Source organism: Ambystoma mexicanum, chromosome 1p (assembly GCF_040938575.1).
Source record: "Ambystoma mexicanum isolate Mex_15411 chromosome 1p, UKY_AmexF1_1, whole genome shotgun sequence".
NCBI classification, from domain to species: domain Eukaryota; kingdom Metazoa; phylum Chordata; class Amphibia; order Caudata; family Ambystomatidae; genus Ambystoma; species Ambystoma mexicanum.
The window spans coordinates 95,080,491-95,105,631 of record NC_090921.1 but is presented as its reverse complement, the minus strand read 5'-3'; the positions used below and the strand labels follow the sequence as shown (position 1 = coordinate 95,105,631).

The following is a 25,141-nucleotide window of genomic DNA, read 5'->3' as shown; positions in this document are numbered from 1 at the left end:
GAATCAGTTTGCCCTAGGTAGATCATCCTTAGCTCCACTTATCCCCACAGTCCTCAGCCCCCGACATCATAATAAGCACTTAGTTGGAAAGAAATGGAAACTTAAGAAAATGTAAGATTTCTGCTGTTTCTGACATCTTGCTGTATGTTAGGAGCCTTAAGGACAGCATGCAGCAGGGAGATAGCTGCAGGAAGGTGTATACTGCAGCAAAATATATTATAACAGGTGTGCTTCTTTTATTCTTTGTAGCAGTTAAAAGGAGGGAAATAGTAAGCAAATTCCAGACAAGGCCCACCAAGCAGCTTCCACTGTTCATCTCTGCAACTACCATGATGGGACCCTGCGGTCACTCAACATTCACGCATCACACACCCAGTATTCTACGTTCATCCATGCAGTACACATATGCATGTGTCTAGTCTGTGGATTGGAATTTTTCTGTCTTTTTTCTATAATTCAGTATTGGATGGTGAACCCGAATATGAGAAAATCAAGCCAGCATTGAATCACATGCTAGCAAGTGAAGTGTTTGTGCTTTTTGAGAGAGTGTTCTTGAGATATTTTGGATCCCGTTCACCCCCACTCACTTCCTCGTGCATGTCTTTGTTCCAGGTGGCTGGTGGTGAAGGACTCCTTCCTCTTGTACATGAAACCAGAGTCTGGCGTCATCTCCTTTGTGCTGCTTTTTGACCCAGGGTTCAGCATCGATGTGGGCAAGAAGTCGACGGAAACCAAGTATGGCGTCCGAATCGAGAACTACTGTAGGTGGGTAACCCTGACATGCACCTTGGTACTGTGGGACACCCTCTGTATAGTCCTTTCCATTCCTCATGACTGGCACAATGATGGGATTTATGAGATAAAAGAAGGCACATCTTGCCTAGGCCTGCATTACAAACCTCAGGTAACAGCTATGTGGCGCACATATTACTGGTCACACAATGTGACAAGTTGGTTATAGTAAATCAGAGTATCCGAAATAATTATTGAATGTGTAAGCTAGGTAACATGGCACCTTCACATTTTGATACGCTGGCTCTCCATGAGTAGCCAGTTACTTTCAAATTCCTTCTGCTTGATTTTAATTCAATCCATGGGCTTGCTTCTCCCTTTCTGGCTGACGGTGTCTTACTAATGTGCATCGAGCAATCTCCATTTAAACACCCTCCTCAATCGCTGTGCACTAACCTCCCTGTACATTCCGTTCCGTTCTCCCTCCAAACTCCTTGCCACTGGATCACACTGCCCTCCCCCTGCGAAGCCCCCCTGGCGAATCAAAACTTCACGAACATCCACTCCTTTAAATATGCACTGACTTTCCTCCACTAACACAAAAACCAGGCTGCACCAGTTTGTAAATAAACGTGCAGTCCTAACCCCTTCCCAGTCACTAAAATGAAATAAAAAAGAGCAAAAGGGTTAGGAAAGGAGGCAGCCTATAGTGTGGCAAGATATCTGTGTGCCAAAAAGGCTGATAAATACAAATATACAAATCACAAGCATAAAAACAGAGACTAAACATTCACAGTAAAAATGCAGTGTAAACAATCAGAGATGTGCTTGACATGCAAAAAGGGACCTGTTTACTCATGAGGTAGGAAAAGGCTGTAATATACTAAACCTGAACAGTTGGGTATAATCTATAATTGAAGATCTTCAGCAGTCCTAATGACTCCATGCAATGTCACTAGGTTCTAAATCTGCCATCGCAATTTAGCAGAGGCCAAAGCTCGACATGTTTCTGTTCATAATTCCAAAGGTGGTGAACATTCCTCAGGAGCTGTCTAGTTGGGTCACTTAAAGTTCAGGGAATCTAAAAATACGAAACCCTGAATTCACTCTGGAAGTTACTCAGAGCTTGTGTCTCGTGCAGACATTTGACATCTTCCACACTACAAGATGCCAAAGAAACAAACAAAGAATAGCCATTAGGTGCTATCATTAATAGTGGGAATTAATATATAAAACCATCATGCATACTGCAGAGAACACAAAATAAATAAGCCCAAAATTACCTCTAGTAGGTGGTGGGGTAGTGGTATAGAAGTTTCACAGGAAGGACATATGAAAGTTAAACAATGACCATGAACAATCTGTGGAAACACACAAAAGTGTTTAAGAACTACCATCCACCCTGGTCTGTGTCCTCAAACACTTATCACAGTTCAATAAGTAGAAAATGGGTATAGAACGGGCTTTACATTTTTTAATTATAATTGTAATTGTCATCACACAGTGAAAGGATCTCACCTGGTGATGTTCTCAAAAGGTCTACCCAGGAGAGATATCAAGGATCCAAAAGCACCACTTATAATTAGCAGTTTTGGAGAAACTAGAACATCAAACGGGGAGCAAGGGTTTCAGTGCTGTGAGCCTAACAAGCAGTACTCAAACTCGGTGTTCACCAGGCTAAAAATACTCTGCTTACCTCACGAAGAAGTCTGTACTGTGCTCTAATGTAAATTAGTGCCGTATTCAGGCAACCTCGTGGTAGGTAGCCCTTTGCATGGACTAGATCTCGTATAAGTGAAAAAGCTGGCGAGGAGGAGATATAAAACTCAGTGTTAGTCTAGCCTAGTGCGTGTGTAAGCCCATCCTAATCACATTAGCTCCTCCTGACCTAGCAAAATCATAAAATGATAAAGGTGGCCAAGCATGGGAACGGTATGGTGTCCAGTTATAATGTCGAATGCAAAAAGTCGAATGCAAAAATGTCAAATGTTTTTTTTTATTTGTATGTTTTTTTTGTGGTCTAGCTAGTAAAAAATAAACGGGGGAGGGGTTGGGGGAGAACCCCCCCCATAAAAAAAACCACATTCGAAATGTTTTTCAACATTTTTGCAGTCGACATTTTTGTGGTCGACATTTTTACTATAAACCGAACAGTATCTAGTTTCTCCAAGATTGCTATTTATAAGTGGTGCTTCTGGATCCTTGGTCCCTTTCGTGGGAAGAACCTTTGAGAACGTCACTAGGTGAGTTCTGTTCACTGTGTGTGATGATGACAATTCTAAACAAAAAAGAAAAACCTGTTCTTTATCTATTTCCTACTCATTGATCTGTGATGAGTTCAATACACTAGGATGGGTGGTGTTCCTTAAACACCTTTGCGTGTTTCCACAGATTTTTCACGGTCATTGTTTAACTATGGATGTCCACCTGTGAAACCTCTATACCACTACCCCACCTTCCACCAGAGGTAACTTTGGGCGTATTTATCTTGAGTTCTCTCTGGGATGGATGAGGGTTTTAGTAATGAGTTATTATACCGAAAATAAAACAGAGTGGTAAGTTTCACTGCAAGCCAAAATACTGAACATTTTCATTAAGTATATTTATAGTGGGGTATGGGGTTAAACTGGATGAGGTTAGTGTGGGGTTAAAAGGGTAGAAAAATGGGGGCTTGAGGGGAAGCCCCAATAAGATATATTCTTTTAAAAAATCAGTATTTTTTCAGTATTTTGGCCACTCTGAAATTTACTACTCTGATTTTACCTTTGGTAAAATCGCACATAACCGAGGGTTTTATATATTAATTCCCTATATTGATAGCACCTAATGGCTATTCTTTTTGCATACCTTGTAATTGTTTGCACTGTATTTTTACTGTGAATGTTAAGTCTGTGTTTTATGCTTGTACTTTGTATATTTGTATTTATTTATGAACCAAAGCCATTTTTTGGCTTTTTAATATTTAATGAATAAAGATTTGTAATATATTTTTTCAAAATGTATGGATTTTTTTCAGCTTTTTTGCTCACACATACACTCGTAGTTCTTGCCACTGTAAGGAAGGCATGGTACATCAAACAGTAAGACAGTCACAAGTGATCACAGTACAAGGGTGTTTATTGAACTTATAATAATAATACAGTCCTAGTCGAGTCTGTCAAAATAAAAGGGTCTATACTAAGACCTAGTGCCAATCCTTACATCTAAATACAAATAGTGTGGCAAGCAATGTTATAGAAAAGAAAAGTGTTCAAGAAACGATATGTCAGGACATTCAAGCTGTTAGCTTCCCTTCCCCACGTTTTCAGCACGGGACAAAGCAGCAAACTCAGGCTTAGCACAGTCTTTGGCTTCTCTAGCACGAGGGTGCAGTTCAAGACTTCAACATCAGGGTCTTCTGTGCCAAAGTCTCTTTTCCATTCAAAGTCTCTTATTTCAGAGGGCCTGATGCGACACGACAAAATATTAAAGTTCCTTTCCTCTGAGGATTTTCACTTCTACAACTTCTCGGGCTCAGACCCACTTTAACACAACAACTCAGTTGGACTCCCTTTGCCAGGCTCGGACCAAATTCATGCACTTTTCCAAACATTCTCTACTTCATCAAATTTAAAGACTTTAGACTGTGTGCCGGATTTTGCTTGACCCGTCGCAGGACCACTTCCATTCACATGTATTCATTCTCTTTGAATTGTTCTCCCTCTGCCGGTCTCGGACCAAATTTATCTACTTTTGTCACTTCTCAGCTGGATACCTTGGAGACCTTCGATTGAGCACCCACGTGGTGCCAGACCACTCTGTCAAAGGTATTGTAGCTTGCTTTAAAGTTCAATCATTCATCAGCAGTTGAACTTCACTTCCGTCTCTTATCACATGTGTTTTGACAATGTTCATTCCAGCGCTCGCCATACAATGTTGCTACTTACAACCTTGGCATCAACACAGACTGGTCTTCTATCAGTCTCCCCAACTCACTGGCTGTGTTGATTTCACTGCAGCAGTGTTTGTTCTTGGAGCCAAGGACGGTACCACGGCGGCTGATGATTCTCCCCGCCTTGATTGATGCGGTAGGACCTCGGGCATCTCTGATACGGAATGCAGGATTCTTCAGCCTGGTTTCCTGGTCTTACGCTTTCTATTCTCGAGATCTCTGGAAAGTAAGGGTTCCCTGTCAAAAAGGTCAAAGGAATGTCACTCCTTGCGATCCCCTTCTGTTTTGCCGTCTTTCTTCTCTTGCTCAGCTGTCGTCTCGAAACTGCTGTTTCCTCGCGTGCTTTGCCTCACTCAGTCTACTTTCGTGCTTCGTCTTTTATCCGTGTGGGGCAGTGTAATAGACATCAGGTGTGGGTTGTGATAGTCAGTTATTGCCTGACCTTGCCTGCCCATTGTATTGGAACACGTCAGGTATACTGCTCGGGTGTTAGTCTGTTTTCTCTCATAGAGGACTGTCTGTGAGGAAGTGTTCATGTTGTCAAAAGGGGGCGGGGAAGTACAAGTTCCTAAATATCCTATCTGCTAGGATGGGGTAAAGGTATTATACGGAAGGGGATACCGTGCCTCACCATCCAGTGTCCCACATCATGAGGACCCATCACCCAGGTGTACCTCCCGCACTGGTCCACCCCCAGGAACTGGATCCAAAAGCAATTGTCGTTTCCTGGCCACCTGGATGACAGATCCCTGGGGATTAGTGGGTGAGACTCATTCTGGTTTCTCACACCACACTATAAGTTGCCTCCTTTCCTAACCCTGTTGCTCTGTTTATTCTCCTCCTACTAAACCAGGAGTCTTCCACCTGCAGCTCTCCAGACGTTTCTCACTAGGAATGATGGCAGTTGTCTGAAACATAGGGTGAGACAACGGTTGCCGGCTGCTATCCTAAACATCGAAGGAGCAGTCTTAGCTCCATAACTTGGTAATCCCCTCCATGATTACCCTGTCCGTGGATGCACTACTTTTAGAAACATGTACATAGCCAGTCCTATGGGGCATCTCTTTCATGTGTCATGTTGTGTCATGGGTTTATATGCTTGTAGTCCCTAACATCAACTGGTCATTAACCATTCTCTCTTGTGTGTACCGCGCCTGGTTTTAGGATTGCCCTGTACACTGCTGTTCTATTGTTGCTGTTTCTGGGCGGAACACCTTGTTGTCTCAGTAAATACAAATAGTTTAATACACTGCTAGATAGGCAATGGGGGGTACATTTAAGGCAGGCTGTTTAAGCTGTCCCTGGTGGTGGCTGAGATGCTTTGTGCAGATTCATTGGCACTGGTGATTCTTTTTATTTTGTACCACATTTTGTAGTGTGGAATCCAGGAAGGAGACACCCAAGGGGTTCTTTATCTGGCACATTTCAACTTTGAAAACAGAGCCTTCCAGGAATACTGTCTGGTAAAATCTCATGTTTATGAGGTTGTAGTGTGCGTAGGAATTGCGCATATTTTTAGCTCCATGGGGTGGTAAAACAGTGTGTTCCCTCCACCAACATGTTAAGATTTTGTCCTTTTTAAGTTCAGGAATGTTAACCCATTCAACTGGTGGCGGTCCCCTAACTGGCGTGGTAACATGGGCCTCTTGCATGGTACTGATCCAGCTGTACGTTTTCATTTGTTGTAGAGCAGCGAAGAGCACCACTGCTGTACTCTCGGCAGGATAGCTCGGTAGCAAGGCGCTTGCCTTGGATGCAAAACAACGCGGCGCATCACAGGTTCGATCCCTGGGTCCGCGCTTAGAAACCTCTGGGTATTAAAGCGAATCATAAATAAACAATTGCAGTATGTGTGTGTCCACCCGCCACACAGGATGGGGGCTAGACATTTTTTGAACTTTTTCATAAACATGACACAATTAATTTCCAAAATACCATGTTTGCTAACAGTTTACAGCACTAACTTCAGTAAACTCCTTATCCTGCAGAGGCGCTCAGATTTCTCCATGCAGTAATGGTACTTGCAGCTGGCAGGAAGCTGTGGCACCATACTGGCAATGTCATAATGCAGGCTTACAACTCCAGTCTTGAGAAACTGCCAGCCTACGTCTAACATGCGATGCTCCTGTGAACTGGCAGGCAGTGCAAGAATGATAACAGCCACTTCAGACTAGCTGCTGTGAGGATGGGGATTCTGAGAGAGACTGTAACCACTCTAAAACAGGCTGGTTGTAGGTGTGAGGGCACACACACACAGAGTGGTGCCTCTCCATACTTGGTGCCTTTGGCAACCCAGGAAGAGCAGTACAGGTCATTCAGTTGCATTTGGCAATCCCCAACGTTCCTTTCTCTCCTGGTGCAACATGGGCACTGACCATTAGCACACCTGCACAAGGTGTTCAACATTAACTTCCAGATGTATGGCAATGACATTCAGATGTGCTTCCAGCTTGTTAGATAATGATGGTGACACACAAAAGTCCACTCAGTGCCTCCAAGCAAATTGAAAGATGGACGAACAGCACCTGGCCACGGCTCAACGACTAGAAGACGCATACATTATCAGTGACTCTGGTCTGACAGCTACAAATCTGATCCAAGCGCACCCAGCCAATCACCTGGAAATGAGTGCAGCCGCCAATAAGGTACAGCCAATCAAACCAAGCTCGTACCATGTCCCTGTGCGCAGGCATCATTTCCATCCTAACGACATCTGTGTCTGGCCTCAACGACTGCAATGATTGTGGCTGTTTGCCAACATTGGGTGCTTAGACAGTAGAAGTAGAATGGAGTCCATTATTTAGTCATTTAAATGGGTCCATTAGGTGATCCTGGATTGTAAACCCTGCCTTTCATTTGACTAAATTTTGTAAAGATTCTCTGGAAACTTTGGACTTACTGCACAAAAACACCCAGACTCGCTTGTAGTGGAAAAGGTTGCTTTAATGTGACGGGCCAAAGCTCACATATAACTGCTAACCTGGCTCCCTGGCCTTACAGACTAACACAAAATGTTTTAACAACCAATTTAATAATTCAACACTTCCATTTCCCCCCAACAAATAAATAATTAATTAGTTCCACTTCCTCCCTACCTATCCCTTGGTCCCTACCCATCTTCTCAAGGCTTTCTCCCCGGGGCCATGCCCCTCCATCTTCAATACCTGTTCCCCCTGGGTAACCGTTTGTGCAAACAGCACCACCTTCATCATTTCCAGCGCTATTCCCCCATTGTGCTTCACTCCCCCCACCAATACCAACTTCCTTCTACTTCCAACTCCTTATTATCTCTTGCACCTGCAAAGTCAAATCCAAAAGGTAATAACTGTTCCCATAAATTGACAGGTGAACGCCATCCTCCCGGAAAATCTTGAAGCCCTCATATACTATTTATTTGTGCTCCAAAACTTTCACTACCGCCAAGGCACAACATTTCACCATCTCTCTATTTATTCCCTTCCTCGTCCACTCTATTGCTCCCTCACTTCTTGCTCCCCTCCAAACCCTCCGCGGCAACAGCTTAGTCCAGACTACACTTGCTTTGGGCCACATTTCCCGGACCCATACCAAATCCCTCTTCATTTTTCTCAGCAGAGCCACACCTCTGTCCCTTACTAGGTCATTCTCCCCTGCATGAATAATCAACCCCTCTGGAGACCCATACCGCTCCTTCAACCCCGCCAACATAGGCAGCAGCTTATCCCAGCGAAGCCCCCCTAAACCTGACCACCTTACCAGTGCCACTTTGTAGCTGCACCCCAATTGTGTGCCAAAAACCCTTTTCTCTGCCTCTTTCCCCACCCACTTAACAATAGAGTGGGCCACAATCCAAATCTGCGGCATCTCCCCCGGCCTCCGAGCAAAAGAACAAAGAAATGACAAGGTCGCTTTCCAGTCACGACCACCCCACCACATTCAGCCCTCCCCTACGCCCCCGACCCTATTTCAAACAGCCCCTTTACCCAATTCCCTAATATACCCTTCCCGGACCTCCACCGTCCCAAACTTCTCACTTAGTCCTCAGATAAGCCCAACCGACTACCTTCAGATGCCGCACTCATACTAAATGAATGAGTTCCAAACTCCTCCGCCTTTTCCCCAACTGCTACCAGCACCTTCCATAGCACCCCCAAAACTTGCGCAGCTGATACTGCCGCCCCATCCTCATGCTGAAAAACCAAACCCGTACTTCCCCCACATAGCTCCTTCCACGCCATACCTGTCCTCACCGGGCACAAATCCTTACTGCCCCAACCCAGCAACACACAACTGCCCTTTCCTTTTTGATCCGTCTTTGACCTCTTTATCCTGATGTCCAGTCCCAAATCTGAAAAATAAATATCTTCCCAATGCAGGCCACTTACTCCACTCTTTCCTCCCACCAGCTCAGAAACCCTAAAGGCCCCAAAGAACAACCATGTAAAGCAAGTTGCAAACATCACTCCCTCCCAAACAGACCAGCAGACCCCTCCAAAGCCCGACACAACCTGACCAATACAGCTGCCGATACCGGCCTCCTACTGTCCTTCCCCCCCTCTTACTCTCCCTCGCCCAACCCTCTAACATTCTGCTCGCCATTTCTCCACCGCTCGGCTGGAAACCCCAAACCCATTTCCCATAGAAAGCGATCCCGCCATCTTTCCCGCTATAGTTGCCTTAGACCAACCCTTATCCATACACCTCAAGAGGAAGTTCACTACATCATCCCGTCTCCGCTCTTCCGCATCCCCCCTGCCCTTCCAACTAAGAGCTCCTTCTTTTATGAAATCCTCCCATGCTCTCCTGTATGCCTCCTTAGATGCCGGGGCAAGCGAACCCTCCACCAAAGAAATCGCTCTCAGCTTCCTATCTTCCACAGCTCCTCTGGGATCCGCTACCCCTCCTGTTCTGCTCCTGGAGCCAATCCATGGAATCTCTGCCATTGAAAATGAGATAATGCATCAGCGATGGCATTATCCTTGCTCGGCACATGTGTTGCCCTAAACACCACATTCCATTCCATGCAATGGAGAACTCTCTCTCTCATTAATCTCGCCGCCCTCTGATCCCTTGCCGACTGCCTGTTCACTAGATGAACCATGCATTTGTTGTCAATGTTCAAGTTCACTTTCCTGTTCTGCAATTCCTTCCTCCACAACTCCATCGCAACCAACAAAGGAAAACATTCTAGAAATGCTATGCTTCTCCCCTCCTTTAACCAACGCGATGGCCATGTCCAGGCGCACCATTTCCCTCCCCAAAACACTCCAAACCCCCCCTGCTCCATCTGAGAATATCTGCACTTCCCTTGACACCTGATCCCCTTGCAGCCACACAGACACCCTGTTAAAACTCTCCAGAAAACGCAACCAAATCCTACAGTCTTCCCGAACTGCCCCTATGACACCCTTACCCGATTGTGTGAGCACTTTGCTCCCACCATAGACCGCACAATGTTGCTACAAAAAGTCTGCCCTGGGGCCACCACCTTGCATGCAAAATTGAAATGCCCCACCAGCCTCTGCATTTCCACTAGCGTCATCTTCCGAGCCCCCACCGCTTTCTCTAGCAAACCTACCAGTCTGCTCACCTTGTTGTGCGACAAGCGTGAGGTCATGGCCACTGAGTCCAATTCAATCCCTAAAAAGGTCAACACCACTGCTGGTCCCTCCGTTTTATCTTCTGCCAACGGCACCCCCAACTCTCCCGTCAGTTCCTGAAACATCCCTAGCATCTCCCTGCACTCTTTCTCTTTGTCCGCCCCACTAATGAACAGAAAATCATCTAGATAATGCAATACCCCTTCCAATCTAGAACTATATGAAAAAACCCACTGCAAAAATGAACTGAAACGTTTGAACAAGGCGCAAGAAATTGCGCACCCCATCGGCAAGGCCTTGTCCATGTAGATGTGGTCCTCAAATTGCATTACCAGCAGCCAAAAGTCCTCCGGGTGCACCGGCAACAACCTGAAAGCCACCTTAATGTCACACTTGGCCATGAAGGCCTCCCACCCCGCTTTCCTCACCAAACCCACCACCTGATCCACACTTGCTTATACAACCCCACACTCCTCCGGAGCAATAAAATCATTGACTGACATGCCCTCTGGCCATGCCAAATGGTGTATCAACCCAAATTCCCCCGTGACCTTCTTGGGTACAACACCCAGTGGGGATACCACTAAATCCCCTGGCAGATCAGAAAATGGCCCTACCACCCTACCCGCTGCTATCGCCTTACCCAATTTCTCTCTTACCACTTCCACATTTTCCCTGGCGGACTTTAAATACTCCGCACAACGGCGCATCCTTGGCCCCTGGTAACCCTGCCTTAAACCATAACGAAAACAGTCTCCCAAGAGCTCTGCCCCCTCCCTGTCTGGATAAAATTCAAGCCACCTCTCCAACTCCTCCAATTTAATTGGAGTAAAAGCCTTTCCCCACAACCCCCCTGCCTGCTCCTTGCCCCCTCCCCTGTCTCCTTGCTGAAAACACTGAGTAATTGGGTGCTTCCCTGCACACTTACTGCATTCATGTCTAAACCTACACACCGTCCTTTTGTAGCCGTCCTTATTAAAGGCCCAGCATGCCGCTGAGGGTTGACCTCTGCCTGCTCCTCCTACCCCCTCGTGGGCGGGACAACCAAGAAAGGGCCGGAAAGGCACAGGCAAACCTCTCGCTGTGTTAGGGCTGTCCTCGTCAGTGCCATCCACTGCAGCCAGAGATCCATATCTATTTCACCCCAGACCGCCTGGCTGCCCTCTGCCATCCTTGCCCTAAATTCTTCATCGTAATGCACCCACGCAAAACCCCCAAAACTCATAAATGCCTTTCTAAACACGTCCATGTACTTTAGCAGAGCCACACATCTCTCTGCAAATTTCTCACAATAGACGCTCACATAGACAATAACAGCCGACGTCCAATTCTCGATCGTCACTGGTACCTTTGGGCGCAAGGCCAGCTCCCTCTCCTCCTCCTCCTTAGAACCCTCTTAGGCTCTCACTTCCCTATGAGGCAGCTTAAAAACGCCCACAAATTCCCCTGTACATATCTTATCTTTTGTTGTTGTCATCAAATTTGCTCCCAAAGGTTGCGTAATGCCCATGTATGGCAGCTTTTTCTCCTTGCCCTTCACCTCTACCTCTTTCTCCTTTGCAACCTGTACCTCGAGGGCCAAGGGCTCAATCACCTTGTCTGTCTGCACCTCCACTGAGCAATTCTCCTTCTCCCCAACCACGGCTCCAATAGCCTGTACCCCAATCCTTATCCTCACCCCTTGCAACCCTGACCTTTCCCTTCTTGGCCCCATCCTTGCGTCCCACCCTCTGCCATGCCACAGACCAGTCCCCTTCCCGCTCACCTCTTTCTGCCGTGCCATCGCCCGTCTGCAGCCTGGCCTCCACTCCGATGCTCCTCATCTCCTTCCTTACTGGGCTCCTGCTGCGGGGACAAAACATGTCAGCAGTCTCACCCAGCCAGTTATCCCCCCGACCTCTTGCCCCCCAGCTCCCTTGCTCCTGTCTGTCACATTCCCATCTTAGGCCCCTTCTCGCCCTCCCCCTCCTCCTTACAGCACGGTACCTTTCATCCTCCCACTGCCCCACGTATTCTTCCATCCCTTCATCAGCACCCATGTAATACCATTGCTCTTGTGAGCACATGCTCGGGCCGGGCAGATCATCCTCTTGTGAGCCCGGGGCGTCCGCCCCACCACTCAGTTAGCGACTTCTCGGCGGGGCCGCAGAAACCCCTTCCTGGTCCTCTTCTCTTGGGCTAGGGGTCCTCTCCTCCACCCTGTGATCTTCCTCGCTAGGAGCCGTGCTGTGCCTTCTAGACTGTCCTCGCAAAGTTCGTGGAGGGGCCGTTCTTAAACCCTCTCCATATTCCACCTCTGCAGTAGCAGGGGCTGCTCTGTGCCCACCGCCCGAAATCCTGCTAGCCGGGGGGGCATTCCGCGCCCCTCCCTAACCTCACTAGTCGAAGGGGACCGCTCTCTCCTCCTCCCACCCGCACTCTTCTGCAGGTATTTTCCTTCCTTGCCCCTCTGCCCTGTCGCCCCTCTCTGAACCCGTCACCTCCACCTTCATTCCCCACCCGACCTACACCTTTTTGCCCACTCCTAACGTCCCCTTCATCCACCTGGTCATTATCCCCCAAAACCCTCTCTGAACCCCCTCCCAACTGCACTCCCCCTGGGCCGCTCTCCTATCAATCTCCCTCCTCATCTTCCTACACCTAGATTCCCAGACCACCCCTCTGCTGCCGCGGGGATACATGCCACCACTGCCGCGAGAGCCCCATCTGCCGCTGCACTCCACTGCGGCCTTCCTCCACCATCCACCCCTTCACCCATAACCTCCCCCACACCCCCTTGAAGCTGGACTTTGGAAGCCCTGCTAATGATCTACAAGGCTTCCCTCAGGGCCTTGGCATCCACCAGTACCTTCTTTTTTGCTCCCTGTCCCACCATCTTTCCTAAGCAGTACTAGTGTGCACATGCGCAATCGCCCCGCTGAACCATCTGACCAACCCTGAGTCTTTCCTCTTTAAAGCACCAAGGAAACTGGGTAAGCTTATCTCTGCAACCCCTAAAGACCTAGCGCCAATAATAAACCTAAATTAGCCCCCTAATTAACCCATCAGGTACAACAATTGACTGACCGGCTGGCAACCCAACTGCTGTGAAATGTATTCACTTGCCTGAAAACTACAATATATATATATATATATATATATATATATATATATATATATATATATATATATATATATATATATATATATATATATATATATATATATATATATATATATATATATATATATATATAAATGTTGTAGCCCCACTTGTGTCTGAACACCAGAGCAGTCAAGCAGGCTAATAACCCCAATTTGCTAAGTGAAATCAGGACATCAAAATCCCTGCCTCTGCAATGCTGATTTTATATTTATATATATATATATATATATATATGTATATATATATATATGTATATTGTTGTTTATGTTCTCTCGTGTCCTGCATGAAGTGGTACGTCGGGAGCACCACATGCAAGCTCAAACTAAGGATTCTACAGCATCTTAGGGCGATTAAAAATTCAGATCCCGCGTACCCTATGGCTAAGCACTTTTCGCAGGAACATGACAATGACCTGAATTTGCTTACGTTTTTTGCAGTGGCACACATCCCCATTCATCCCAGAGGTGGAGACCGTGTTCTAAAGCTAAGACAATTGGAAACAAGATTTATCTTGGGCTTCGACACTAAGTTTCCCAATGGACTTAATCTGGATGAGGAGCTTTATAAGATCTTGGGCACCTAAGCTCGATCTATATGCATAACCATCTTTGTGTTTTCTCTTTTTCTGCTGTTTCTTGATTTCTTTGCTGGTCTAGGTGTTTTTTCTTGGCATTTATTTCCATTCATTTTATCCCTGGCCTGTTTGTACTATTTTTCACCTTATTCCATTGGTGCTTTTGTTTTTCAGCTTTAGACTTATTCCTGTCTAATTCTTTAGCTGTTGCAGCACGATTCTGCCGGACCTGAGCTTTATATTGTTTCTTTTGATCATTTGTTTGTTGTTTTTTTGCCTTTCTAAGTTTAGTGGTTCCATTCCCCCCCTTTTTTCTGCTGCCATCCAGTTGCCCTCTCTGCTTTGCACATTTGTATAAACAGAGCCTGCCACTTCCCTTTATATTTGCTTTCCTTCTTCCCCCAGCCTGTGCTAATATCATGACCATTGGTATTTTTAACTATTATGCATGCTTCTTATGGCTAGAGATGGATTTTGCATTTTTATACATGTCTATGCTGTTATTTTGACCATGCGAGTTTGCACATTTTTGATGCTGCTATGTACTTCCCTAATGAGAGTGGTACTTTGCATTTTTGCACATGCAGACATCGCCACTTTGGCCTTGCATATTTGCACATGACTATGTCAAAATGTTTGCTTGCACTTGCACTTTACTCCATCTGTTATTGGTATCAGAATGCTGTACTTTTGCATATGTAGATATCGCCACCTTGGCCTTGCATATTTGCACATCATCATGCTGCTATGTTTGCTTGAACTTGCACTTTACTCCATCTGTCATTGGTGTTAGAATGCCATACTAATGTCTGGTCACGAGTCACATATCTGAGCTGTCTTTATCTCAACTTGGGGCCGGGAAATGGCGGACTTATGCTTTCATTTACTGTCATTGATGTATTTTTTAGTCTCTCAATTGTGTATAGAATCTCCACTCATTCAACTGTATGTGTATTATGACTTTTTGATTTCCTCTTTTTAAAATTGTAAACTATACTGGATTCCACAGTGGAACTGTGGGTGTGCCTGGCGTGGAATGTGCGGCTCAGACCACACTGTTATGATTCCTTGGCCATGACTTTTTTTCTGTGCACTACGCACTGCTTAGTCACCTGGCTCACACTGTTGGCCACTTTTGCCATTCCATTCCAACATGGCCGCCGCCTATTCCACCTCCCCAGGCACTTACCCAGTTCCACTGATATAACAAAAGGACTACATTTGTCAACTATTAATGTGCTCTGGTCCTTCTTTCCTTCACGTGACCAAGCGCTCAGTTGAGCGTGAAACGCGTTGTGTGTGGGTCGTGCTTACGGGCGTCCTGCCCCTGTTGTTGCTGCTGCCTTTCCCGCCGTGTTTTTTTTATCTGTGTTTTTTTTAGTATTTAACATTACATTTTTGATCAATACTTTGCTGTGAGCTGTGCTATTTCTACTCATATGGATTCTCCATCTGGCCCGCGGAGAGTGCGGTTCCCTTTCACCTCTTTTATATATATATGTATTTTTTAAATACACCCCCGACACCCCGGCTTGCTTAAAACCACTGGTAATTTCACTCTATGTAGATCCCTGACAGGCGGACATAAAACTATTTTTTTTTTCAGTGGCGGACCTTTAAGTGCTCCGCACTGCCCCCTGGCGGCTGACACGCAGCGCAGCGCTTCCAACCGTCACCAGCAGCCCAGATCCACAGCTGATGCACAAACTCCTTCCTCCCTTCCCCTCAGCTCCGGAATGCCAAACTATCTCCTACACTATAATGGCCGTTCAGCCGCACGCGACCCTGTAAGCACAAAACCACTTTGCTGCATGCTGCCCTGCAATCCAGCCCCCTGGGACTTCCTAAACCCACAGAAGCGCCGCGCAGCTGAGGACACCAGATTGCTGGAAACCCTGCCCCCACCTATAACTGATACAACCTAGGAGGCTGTGCTGCTAATGCGGTAAGGGGGGGTAACTTACCTACGGTACCCCCGGCTATTTTCTCACTATAATGCTGTAATATTATTCCCTAGCACTAAACCTAACCTCCCCCAATACCTGAAACACCCTACCTCACCTCAATTAACTGACACAACTCTTAGGCCCAGACGCATGGAAGGCTCAAGGAGCAGGCGACCAGGACAAACGCTTGTCCTAACCGTTGTCAGCTCTCGAACCTTCCCTGCCCCCTTATTTACTCCTGGGGGCACGCTGCGCGCAGGCCATCTCGTTGGCCTGTGTGCAGTGCCCAAAATAAACCCGGGGGAAAACGCTTTGCGTTCCCCCCGAGGCCCTCCATTGCCTTCAAGCGCTCAGCATGCCATGGTTCTCTGTACATTCTGTTTCTCAGTTTCTCTGGACTTTGACTTCAAGCTCCCAGCATGCCATGCTACTCTGTACATTCTGTTTCTCTGTTTCTATGGACCTTACCTTCAAGCTCCCAGCATGCCATGGTTCTCTGTAGATTATGTTTCAACGTTTCTATGGACTTTGCCTTCAAGCTCCCAGCATGTCATGGTTCTCTGTAGATTCTGTTTCCTAGTTTCTATGGACTTTGCCTTCAAGCTCCCAGCATGCCATGGTTCTCTGTACATTCTGTTTCTCAGTTTCTATGGACTTTGCCTTCAAGCTCCCAGCATGCCATGCTACTCTGTACATTCTGTTCCGCTGTTTCTATGGACTTTGCCTTCAAGCTCCCAGCATGCCATGCTACTCTGTACATTCTGTTCCTCTGTTTCTATGGACTTTGCCTTCAAACTCCCAGCATGCCATGCTACTCTGTACATTCTGTTCCTCTGTTTCTATGCACTTTGCCTTCAAGCTCCCAGCATGCCATGGTTCTCTGTAGATTATGTTTCAACGTTTCTATGGACTTTGCCTTCAAGCTCCCAGCATGTCATGGTTCTCTGTAGATTCTGTTTCCTAGTTTCTATGGACTTTGCCTTCAAGCTCCCGGCATGCCATGGTTCTCTGTACATTCTGTTTCTCAGTTTCTATGGACTTTGTTTTCAAGCTCCCAGCATGCCATGGTTCTCTGTACAATATGTTTCTCAGTTTCTATGGACTTTGCCTTCAAGGTCCCAGCATGCCATGCTACTCTGTACATTATGTTTCAACGTTTCTATGGACTTTCCTTCAAGCTCCCAGCATGCCATGGTTCTCTGTACAATATGTTTCTCAGTTTATATGGACTTTGCCTTCAAGCTCCCAGCATGCCATGGTTCTCTGTACATTCTGTTTCTCAGTTTCTGTGGACTTTGCCTTCAAGCACCCAGCATGCCATGCTACTCTGTACATTATGTTTCAACGTTTCTATGGACTTTGCCTTCAAGCTCCCAGTATGCCATGGTTCTCTGTAGATTCTGTTTCCTAGTTTCTATGGACTTTGCCTTCAAGCTCCCAGCATGCCATGCTACTCTGTACATTCTGTTCCTCTGTTTCTATGGACTTTGCCTTCAAGCTCCCAGCATGCCATGCTACTCTGTACATTCTGTTCCTCTGTTTCTATGGACTTTGCCTTCAAGCTCCCAGCATGCCATGCTACTCTGTACATTATGTTTCAACGTTTCTATGGACTTTGCCTTCAAGCTCCCAGCATGCCATGGTTCTCTGTACATTATGTTTCTCAGTTACTGTGGACTTTGCCTTCAAGCTCCCAGCATGCCATGGTTCTCTGTACATTATGTTTCAACGTTTCTATGGACTTTGCCTTCAAGCTCCCAGTATGCCATGGTTCTCTGTAGATTCTGTTTCCTAGTTTCTATGGACTTTGCCTTCAAGCTCCCAGCATGCCATGCTACTCTGTACATTCTGTTCCTCTGTTTCTATGGACTTTGCCTTCAAGCTCCCAGCATGCCATGCTACTCTGTACATTCTGTTTCAACGTTTCTATGGACTTTGCCTTCAAGTTCCCAGCATGCCATGCTACTCTGTACATTCTGTTCCTCTGTTTCTATGGACTTTGCCTTCAAGCTCCCAGCATGCCATGCTACTCTGTACATTCTGTTCCTCTGTTTCTGTGGACTTTGCCTTCAAGCTCCCAGCATGCCATGGTTCTCTGTACATTATGTTTCAACGTTTCTATGGACTTTGCCTTCAAGCTCCCAGTATGCCATGGTTCTCTGTAGATTCTGTTTCCTAGTTTCTATGGACTTTGCCTTCAAGCTCCCAGCATGCCATGCTACTCTGTACATTCTGTTCCTCTGTTTCTGTGGACTTTGCCTTCAAGCTCCCAGCATGCCATGGTTCTCTGTACATTATGTTTCAACGTTTCTATGGACTTTGCCTTCAAGCTCCCAGTATGCCATGGTTCTCTGTAGATTCTGTTTCCTAGTTTCTATGGACTTTGCCTTCAAGCTCCCAGCATGCCATGCTACTCTGTACATTATGTTTCAACGTTTCTATGGACTTTGCCTTCAAGCTCCCAGCATGCCATGCTACTCTGTACATTCTGTTCCTCTGTTTCTGTGGACTTTGCCTTCAAGCTCCCAGCATGCCATGCTACTCTGTACATTCTGTTCCTCTGTTTCTATGCACTTTGCCTTCAAGCTCCCAGCATGCCATGCTACTCTGTACATTATGTTTCAACGTTTCTATGGACTTTGCCTTCAAGCTCCCAGCATGCCATGCTACTCTGTACATTCTGTTCCTCTGTTTCTATGCACTTTGCCTTCAAGCTCCCAGCATGCCATGGTTCTCTGTACATTATGTTTCAACGTTTCTGTGGACTTTGCCTTCAAGCTCCCAGCATGCCATGGTTCTCTGTACATTATGTTTCAACGTTTCTATGGACTTTGCCTTCAAGCTCCCAGTATGCCATGGTTCTCTGTAGATTGTTTCCTAGTTTCTATGGACTTTGCCTTCAAGCTCCCAGCATGCCATGCTACTCTGTACATTATGTTTCAACGTTTCTATGGACTTTGCCTTCAAGCTCCCAGCATGCCATGGTTCTCTGTACATTATGTTTCTCAGTTACTGTGGACTTTGCCTTCAAGCTCCCAGCATGCCATGGTTCTCTGTACATTATGTTTCAACGTTTCTATGGACTTTGCCTTCAAGCTCCCAGTATGCCATGGTTCTCTGTAGATTCTGTTTCCTAGTTTCTATGGACTTTGCCTTCAAGCTCCCAGCATGCCATGCTACTCTGTACATTCTGTTCCGCTGTTTCTATGGACTTTGCCTTCAAGCTCCCAGCATGCCATGCTACTCTGTACATCTGTTCCTCTGTTTCTATGCACTTTGCCTTCAAGCTCCCAGCATGCCATGGTTCTCTGTACATTATGTTTCAACGTTTCTATGGACTTTGCCTTCAAGCTCCCAGCATGTCATGGTTCTCTGTAGATTCTGTTTCCTAGTTTCTATGGACTTTGCCTTCAAGCTCCCAGCATGCCATGCTACTCTGTACATTATGTTTCTCAGTTTCTATGGACTTTGCCTTCAAGCTCCCAGCATGCCATGGTTCTCTGTACATTCTGTTTCTCAGCTTCTATGGACTTTGCCTTCAAGCTCCCAGCATGCCATGGTTCTCTGTAGATTCTGTTTCTCTGTTTCTATGGACTTTGCCTTCAAGCTCCCGGCATGCCATGCTACTCTGTACATTCTGTTTCTCAGTTTCTATGGACTTTGCCTTCAAGCTCCCGGCATGCCATGGTTCTCTGTAGATTCTGTTTCTCTGTTTCTATGGACTTTGCCTTCAAGCTCCCGGCATGCCATGGTTCTCTGTACATTCTGTTTCTCTGTTTCTATGGACTTTGCCTTCAAGCTCCCGGCATGCCATGGTTCTCTGTACATTCTGTTTCTCAGCTTCTATGGACTTTGCCTTCAAGCTCCCGGCATGCCATGGTTCTCTGTAGATTCTGTTTCTCAGTGTCTATGGACTTTGCCTTCAAGCTCCCGGCATGCCATGGTTCTCTGTACATTCTGTTTCTCAGCTTCTATGGACTTTGCCTTCAAGCTCCCGCCATGCAATGGTTCTCTGTACATTCTGTTTCTCAGCGTCTATGGACTTTGCCTTCAAGCTCCCGGTATGCCATGGTTCTCTGTACATTCTGTTCCTCTGTTTCTATGGACTTTGCCTTCAAGCTCCCAGCATGCCATGGTTCTCTGTACATTCTGTTTCTCTGTTTCTATGGACTTTGCCTTCAAGCTCCCGGCATGCCATGGTTCTCTGTACATTCTGTTTCTCAGCTTCTATGGACTTTGACTTCAAGCTCCCAGCATGCCATGGTTCTCTGTACATTCTGTTCCTCTGTTTCTATGGACTTTGCCTTCAAGCTCCCAGCATGCCATGGTTCTCTGTACATTCTGTTCCTCTGTTTCTATGGACTTTGCCTTCAAGCTCCCAGCATGCCATGGTTCTCTGTACATTCTGTTCCTCTGTTTCTATGGACTTTGCCTTCAAGCTCCCAGCATGCCATGGTTCTCTGTACATTCTGTTCCTCTGTTTCTATGGACTTTGCCTTCAAGCTCCCAGCATGCCATGGTTCTCTGTACATTCTGTTCCTCTGTTTCTATGGACTTTGCCTTCAAGCTCCCAGCATGCCATGGTTCTCTGTACATTCTGTTCCTCTGTTTCTATGGACTTTGCCTTCAAGCTCCCAGCATGCCATGGTTCTCTGTACATTCTGTTCCTCTGTTTCTATGGACTTTGCCTTCAAGCTCCCAGCATGCCATGGTTCTCTGTACATTCTGTTCCTCTGTTTCTATGGACTTTGCCTTCAAGCTCCCAGCATGCCATGGTTCTCTGTACATTCTGTTCCTCTGTTTCTATGGACTTTGCCTTCAAGCTCCCAGCATGCCATGCTACTCTGTACATTATGTTTCAACGTTTCTATGGACTTTGCCTTCAAGCTCCCGGCATGCCATGGTTCTCTGTACATTCTGTTTCTCAGCTTCTATGGACTTTGACTTCAAGCTCCCAGCATGCCATGGTTCTCTGTACATTCTGTTCCTCTGTTTCTATGGACTTTGCCTTCAAGCTCCCAGCATGCCATGGTTCTCTGTACATTCTGTTCCTCTGTTTCTATGGACTTTGCCTTCAAGCTCCCAGCATGCCATGGTTCTCTGTACATTCTGTTCCTCTGTTTCTATGGACTTTGCCTTCAAGCTCCCAGCATGCCATGGTTCTCTGTACATTCTGTTCCTCTGTTTCTATGGACTTTGCCTTCAAGCTCCCAGCATGCCATGCTACTCTGTACATTATGTTTCAACGTTTCTATGGACTTTGCCTTCAAGCTCCCAGCATGCCATGCTACTCTGTACATTCTGTTCCTCTGTTTCTGTGGACTTTGCCTTCAAGCTCCCAGCATGCCATGCTACTCTGTACATCTGTTCCTCTGTTTCTATGCACTTTGCCTTCAAGCTCCCAGCATGCCATGGTTCTCTGTACATTATGTTTCAACGTTTCTGTGGACTTTGCCTTCAAGCTCCCAGCATGCCATGGTTCTCTGTACATTATGTTTCAACGTTTCTATGGACTTTGCCTTCAAGCTCCCAGTATGCCATGGTTCTCTGTAGATTGTTTCCTAGTTTCTATGGACTTTGCCTTCAAGCTCCCAGCATGCCATGCTACTCTGTACATTATGTTTCAACGTTTCTATGGACTTTGCCTTCAAGCTCCCAGCATGCCATGGTTCTCTGTACATTATGTTTCTCAGTTACTGTGGACTTTGCCTTCAAGCTCCCAGCATGCCATGGTTCTCTGTACATTATGTTTCAACGTTTCTATGGACTTTGCCTTCAAGCTCCCAGTATGCCATGGTTCTCTGTAGATTCTGTTTCCTAGTTTCTATGGACTTTGCCTTCAAGCTCCCAGCATGCCATGCTACTCTGTACATTCTGTTCCGCTGTTTCTATGGACTTTGCCTTCAAGCTCCCAGCATGCCATGCTACTCTGTACATCTGTTCCTCTGTTTCTATGCACTTTGCCTTCAAGCTCCCAGCATGCCATGGTTCTCTGTACATTATGTTTCAACGTTTCTATGGACTTTGCCTTCAAGCTCCCAGCATGTCATGGTTCTCTGTAGATTCTGTTTCCTAGTTTCTATGGACTTTGCCTTCAAGCTCCCAGCATGCCATGCTACTCTGTACATTATGTTTCTCAGTTTCTATGGACTTTGCCTTCAAGCTCCCAGCATGCCATGGTTCTCTGTACATTCTGTTTCTCAGCTTCTATGGACTTTGCCTTCAAGCTCCCAGCATGCCATGGTTCTCTGTAGATTCTGTTTCTCTGTTTCTATGGACTTTGCCTTCAAGCTCCCGGCATGCCATGCTACTCTGTACATTCTGTTTCTCAGTTTCTATGGACTTTGCCTTCAAGCTCCCGGCATGCCATGGTTCTCTGTAGATTCTGTTTCTCTGTTTCTATGGACTTTGCCTTCAAGCTCCCGGCATGCCATGGTTCTCTGTACATTCTGTTTCTCTGTTTCTATGGACTTTGCCTTCAAGCTCCCGGCATGCCATGGTTCTCTGTACATTCTGTTTCTCAGCTTCTATGGACTTTGCCTTCAAGCTCCCGGCATGCCATGGTTCTCTGTAGATTCTGTTTCTCAGCGTCTATGGACTTTGCCTTCAAGCTCCCGGCATGCCATGGTTCTCTGTACATTCTGTTTCTCAGCTTCTATGGACTTTGCCTTCAAGCTCCCGCCATGCAATGGTTCTCTGTACATTCTGTTTCTCAGCGTCTATGGACTTTGCCTTCAAGCTCCCGGTATGCCATGGTTCTCTGTACATTCTGTTCCTCTGTTTCTATGGACTTTGCCTTCAAGCTCCCAGCATGCCATGGTTCTCTGTACATTCTGTTTCTCTGTTTCTATGGACTTTGCCTTCAAGCTCCCGGCATGCCATGGTTCTCTGTACATTCTGTTTCTCAGCTTCTATGGACTTTGACTTCAAGCTCCCAGCATGCCATGGTTCTCTGTACATTCTGTTCCTCTGTTTCTATGGACTTTGCCTTCAAGCTCCCAGCATGCCATGGTTCTCTGTACATTCTGTTCCTCTGTTTCTATGGACTTTGCCTTCAAGCTCCCAGCATGCCATGGTTCTCTGTACATTCTGTTCCTCTGTTTCTATGGACTTTGCCTTCAAGCTCCCAGCATGCCATGGTTCTCTGTACATTCTGTTCCTCTGTTTCTATGGACTTTGCCTTCAAGCTCCCAGCATGCCATGCTACTCTGTACATAGAACATAAAGAGAAGACCTGCTGCCAAATGTTGATATCAGTTTGTTTATTAATTTAAAACCTTCTCGTATCAACAAGTGATAGAATAATGATTCAATCTAAAAATATTAATTGCATCCAGAAAAATCATCCAGGCCACTCAAATGTATTCATAAAGCATAAAGTTTAATTCACTAACATTTCAACATAAAGCAATAGCACAATTATTACTCGTTAGTGAACATAAACAAAGCACAAATCACTAATCCAATCCAAATACCTTCTATGTAGTAGGCATAACACTATAGTATAAGAGTACGTTATGGTCTTGAAAGAGACAAAGAAGCGTAAAAGTAAGTTATAGTTGGTGAGGAGGACCCAGTTATAATAGTGTGCAAGACCAGAGCTAGTAATCAGGGAAGCAGAAAATGAAAGAAACAAATGATATTTAAAGTAAAAAAAAGTTTTCAAGGATATTCTGGTGAACCATAGACCAATCAAAAATAAAACTTTTTGTGTTGTTGAACCGGTACACTTACTTAAGAAGCAGTATTCTGAATTCTTCCAGAGAAAACCAATGGTTACATCTGACTTGGCAATTAAGTCAATGGGTACTGCCTAATCGGGGACAGAAAGTAAAATGGCGATAATCAATCACAACTATACACTTATTATTCTTGTAGTTACATTTTTGAAAGCTGGAATGCTTCTGTTATCTTTAGGCAATACACACCCTTCCTTCTTTTAGTGGAAAATTGTGTTGCTCTGTACATTCTGTTTCTCAGTTTGTATCGACTTTGCCTTCAAATCTCAGAATGCAGTATTTCTTTTACACTTTGTTTCTAGGAAGCTGTCGTTCCAGTCCCAGCATGCTGTGCGTCCCTTTAACCTTTCACAACGTTGTGATATTTCTACTCTGTGAGAAAACTGAAGGTGTCTCCCTGAGAATCTGTCATCCAGGTGGCCAGGACATTTTGGATTCCGTTCTTGGGGGCGGACCAGTGAAGGAGGATCACCTGGATGTGGGGTCCTCGGGGAGTGGAAGTGGGACACCGACGGGTAAAACGCGGCATCCACCTTCTTATAAAAACTTTCCCTATCCTACCATGTAGGATACTTGAACACTATACGCCCCGCCTCTTTTCCGACATGAACACTTTAGCGCACCGCGAAAGGCAACGGACTAACACCAGAGCCTTTTACCTGACATGTCCCAACACAACGTTTAGGCAAAGTCAGGCAATTGACCAGAGCCACATATGCCTGATAGCCCTTTTCCTTCCCCACAGGGATAAAAGGTGAAGCACGATAGCACACAACGAGCAAGGCAGACTGCAGGACGAGACCGCTATCCAAACACGGCAGTTCAAGGAGGAGAAAGCTGGCACGAATCGAGAGGGTGACGAGGAGAGAAGCGACTTTGCCCTTCCTGACCGTCCTGCAAAGCCTTCGAACAAGGTATTGTAAGACCGCAAACAAGAGCCAGCGTGTTTAGCAGTAGATGTCAACAGGATACAGAGCATGCCTACGCTGATGAGCAGGACAGAGAGAGACGCTAGCTACCGTGGTACCGTCCTTGACTACAGATACAAGAAAGCTAAGCGGTTCATCAAGGCCAGTGAGTCGAGGAGAGAGCCAATAAGAAACCGAACTGTGTTGAATGAAAGTTGCAAAATAAAGAATTGTTAACATTAAGGGGAAAATCAGCTGCAGAGGAGACCGGCACCACATGGGTTCTCACTCGAGAGACTCTGGTTGATCCTGCATTTGAAACTACCGATACCAGAAGGCCTTGAGCTGCAAGGAAATGGTCAGGGTGATCATACAGGGGTCTAGCAAAATCTTCTTTACAGTCAAAAGTCTTTGACTGGCTAACCATCGGAAAGCTAAGGGAGATGAATCCCGCCTCGTGAGAAAAGACAAAGAACATTGTGATGACAAGAGTGAACCCGAAGGAGGGATGTCCACAGTGCATTATTTAAAAAGACATAAAAATTTGTGAATGCAACAGGTGAGATCATTTGGAAAAAGCTCTAGTG

At 46.0% G+C, this 25,141-nt stretch overlaps 1 protein-coding gene across 5 annotated transcripts in view; it reads left to right on the top strand.

Annotated features, from left to right (window-relative positions):
- The window catches only part of PLD2 (phospholipase D2), a 730,967-nt gene that overhangs the window by 469,482 nt on the left and 236,344 nt on the right, over window positions 1-25,141 (top strand). For all 5 annotated transcript variants that reach the window (XM_069644098.1, XM_069644072.1, XM_069644080.1 and 2 more), the window contains one exon: window positions 613-765. In XM_069644098.1, coding sequence (XP_069500199.1) covers window positions 613-765 — 153 coding nt within the window. The remainder of the gene's footprint in view (window positions 1-612; window positions 766-25,141) is intronic.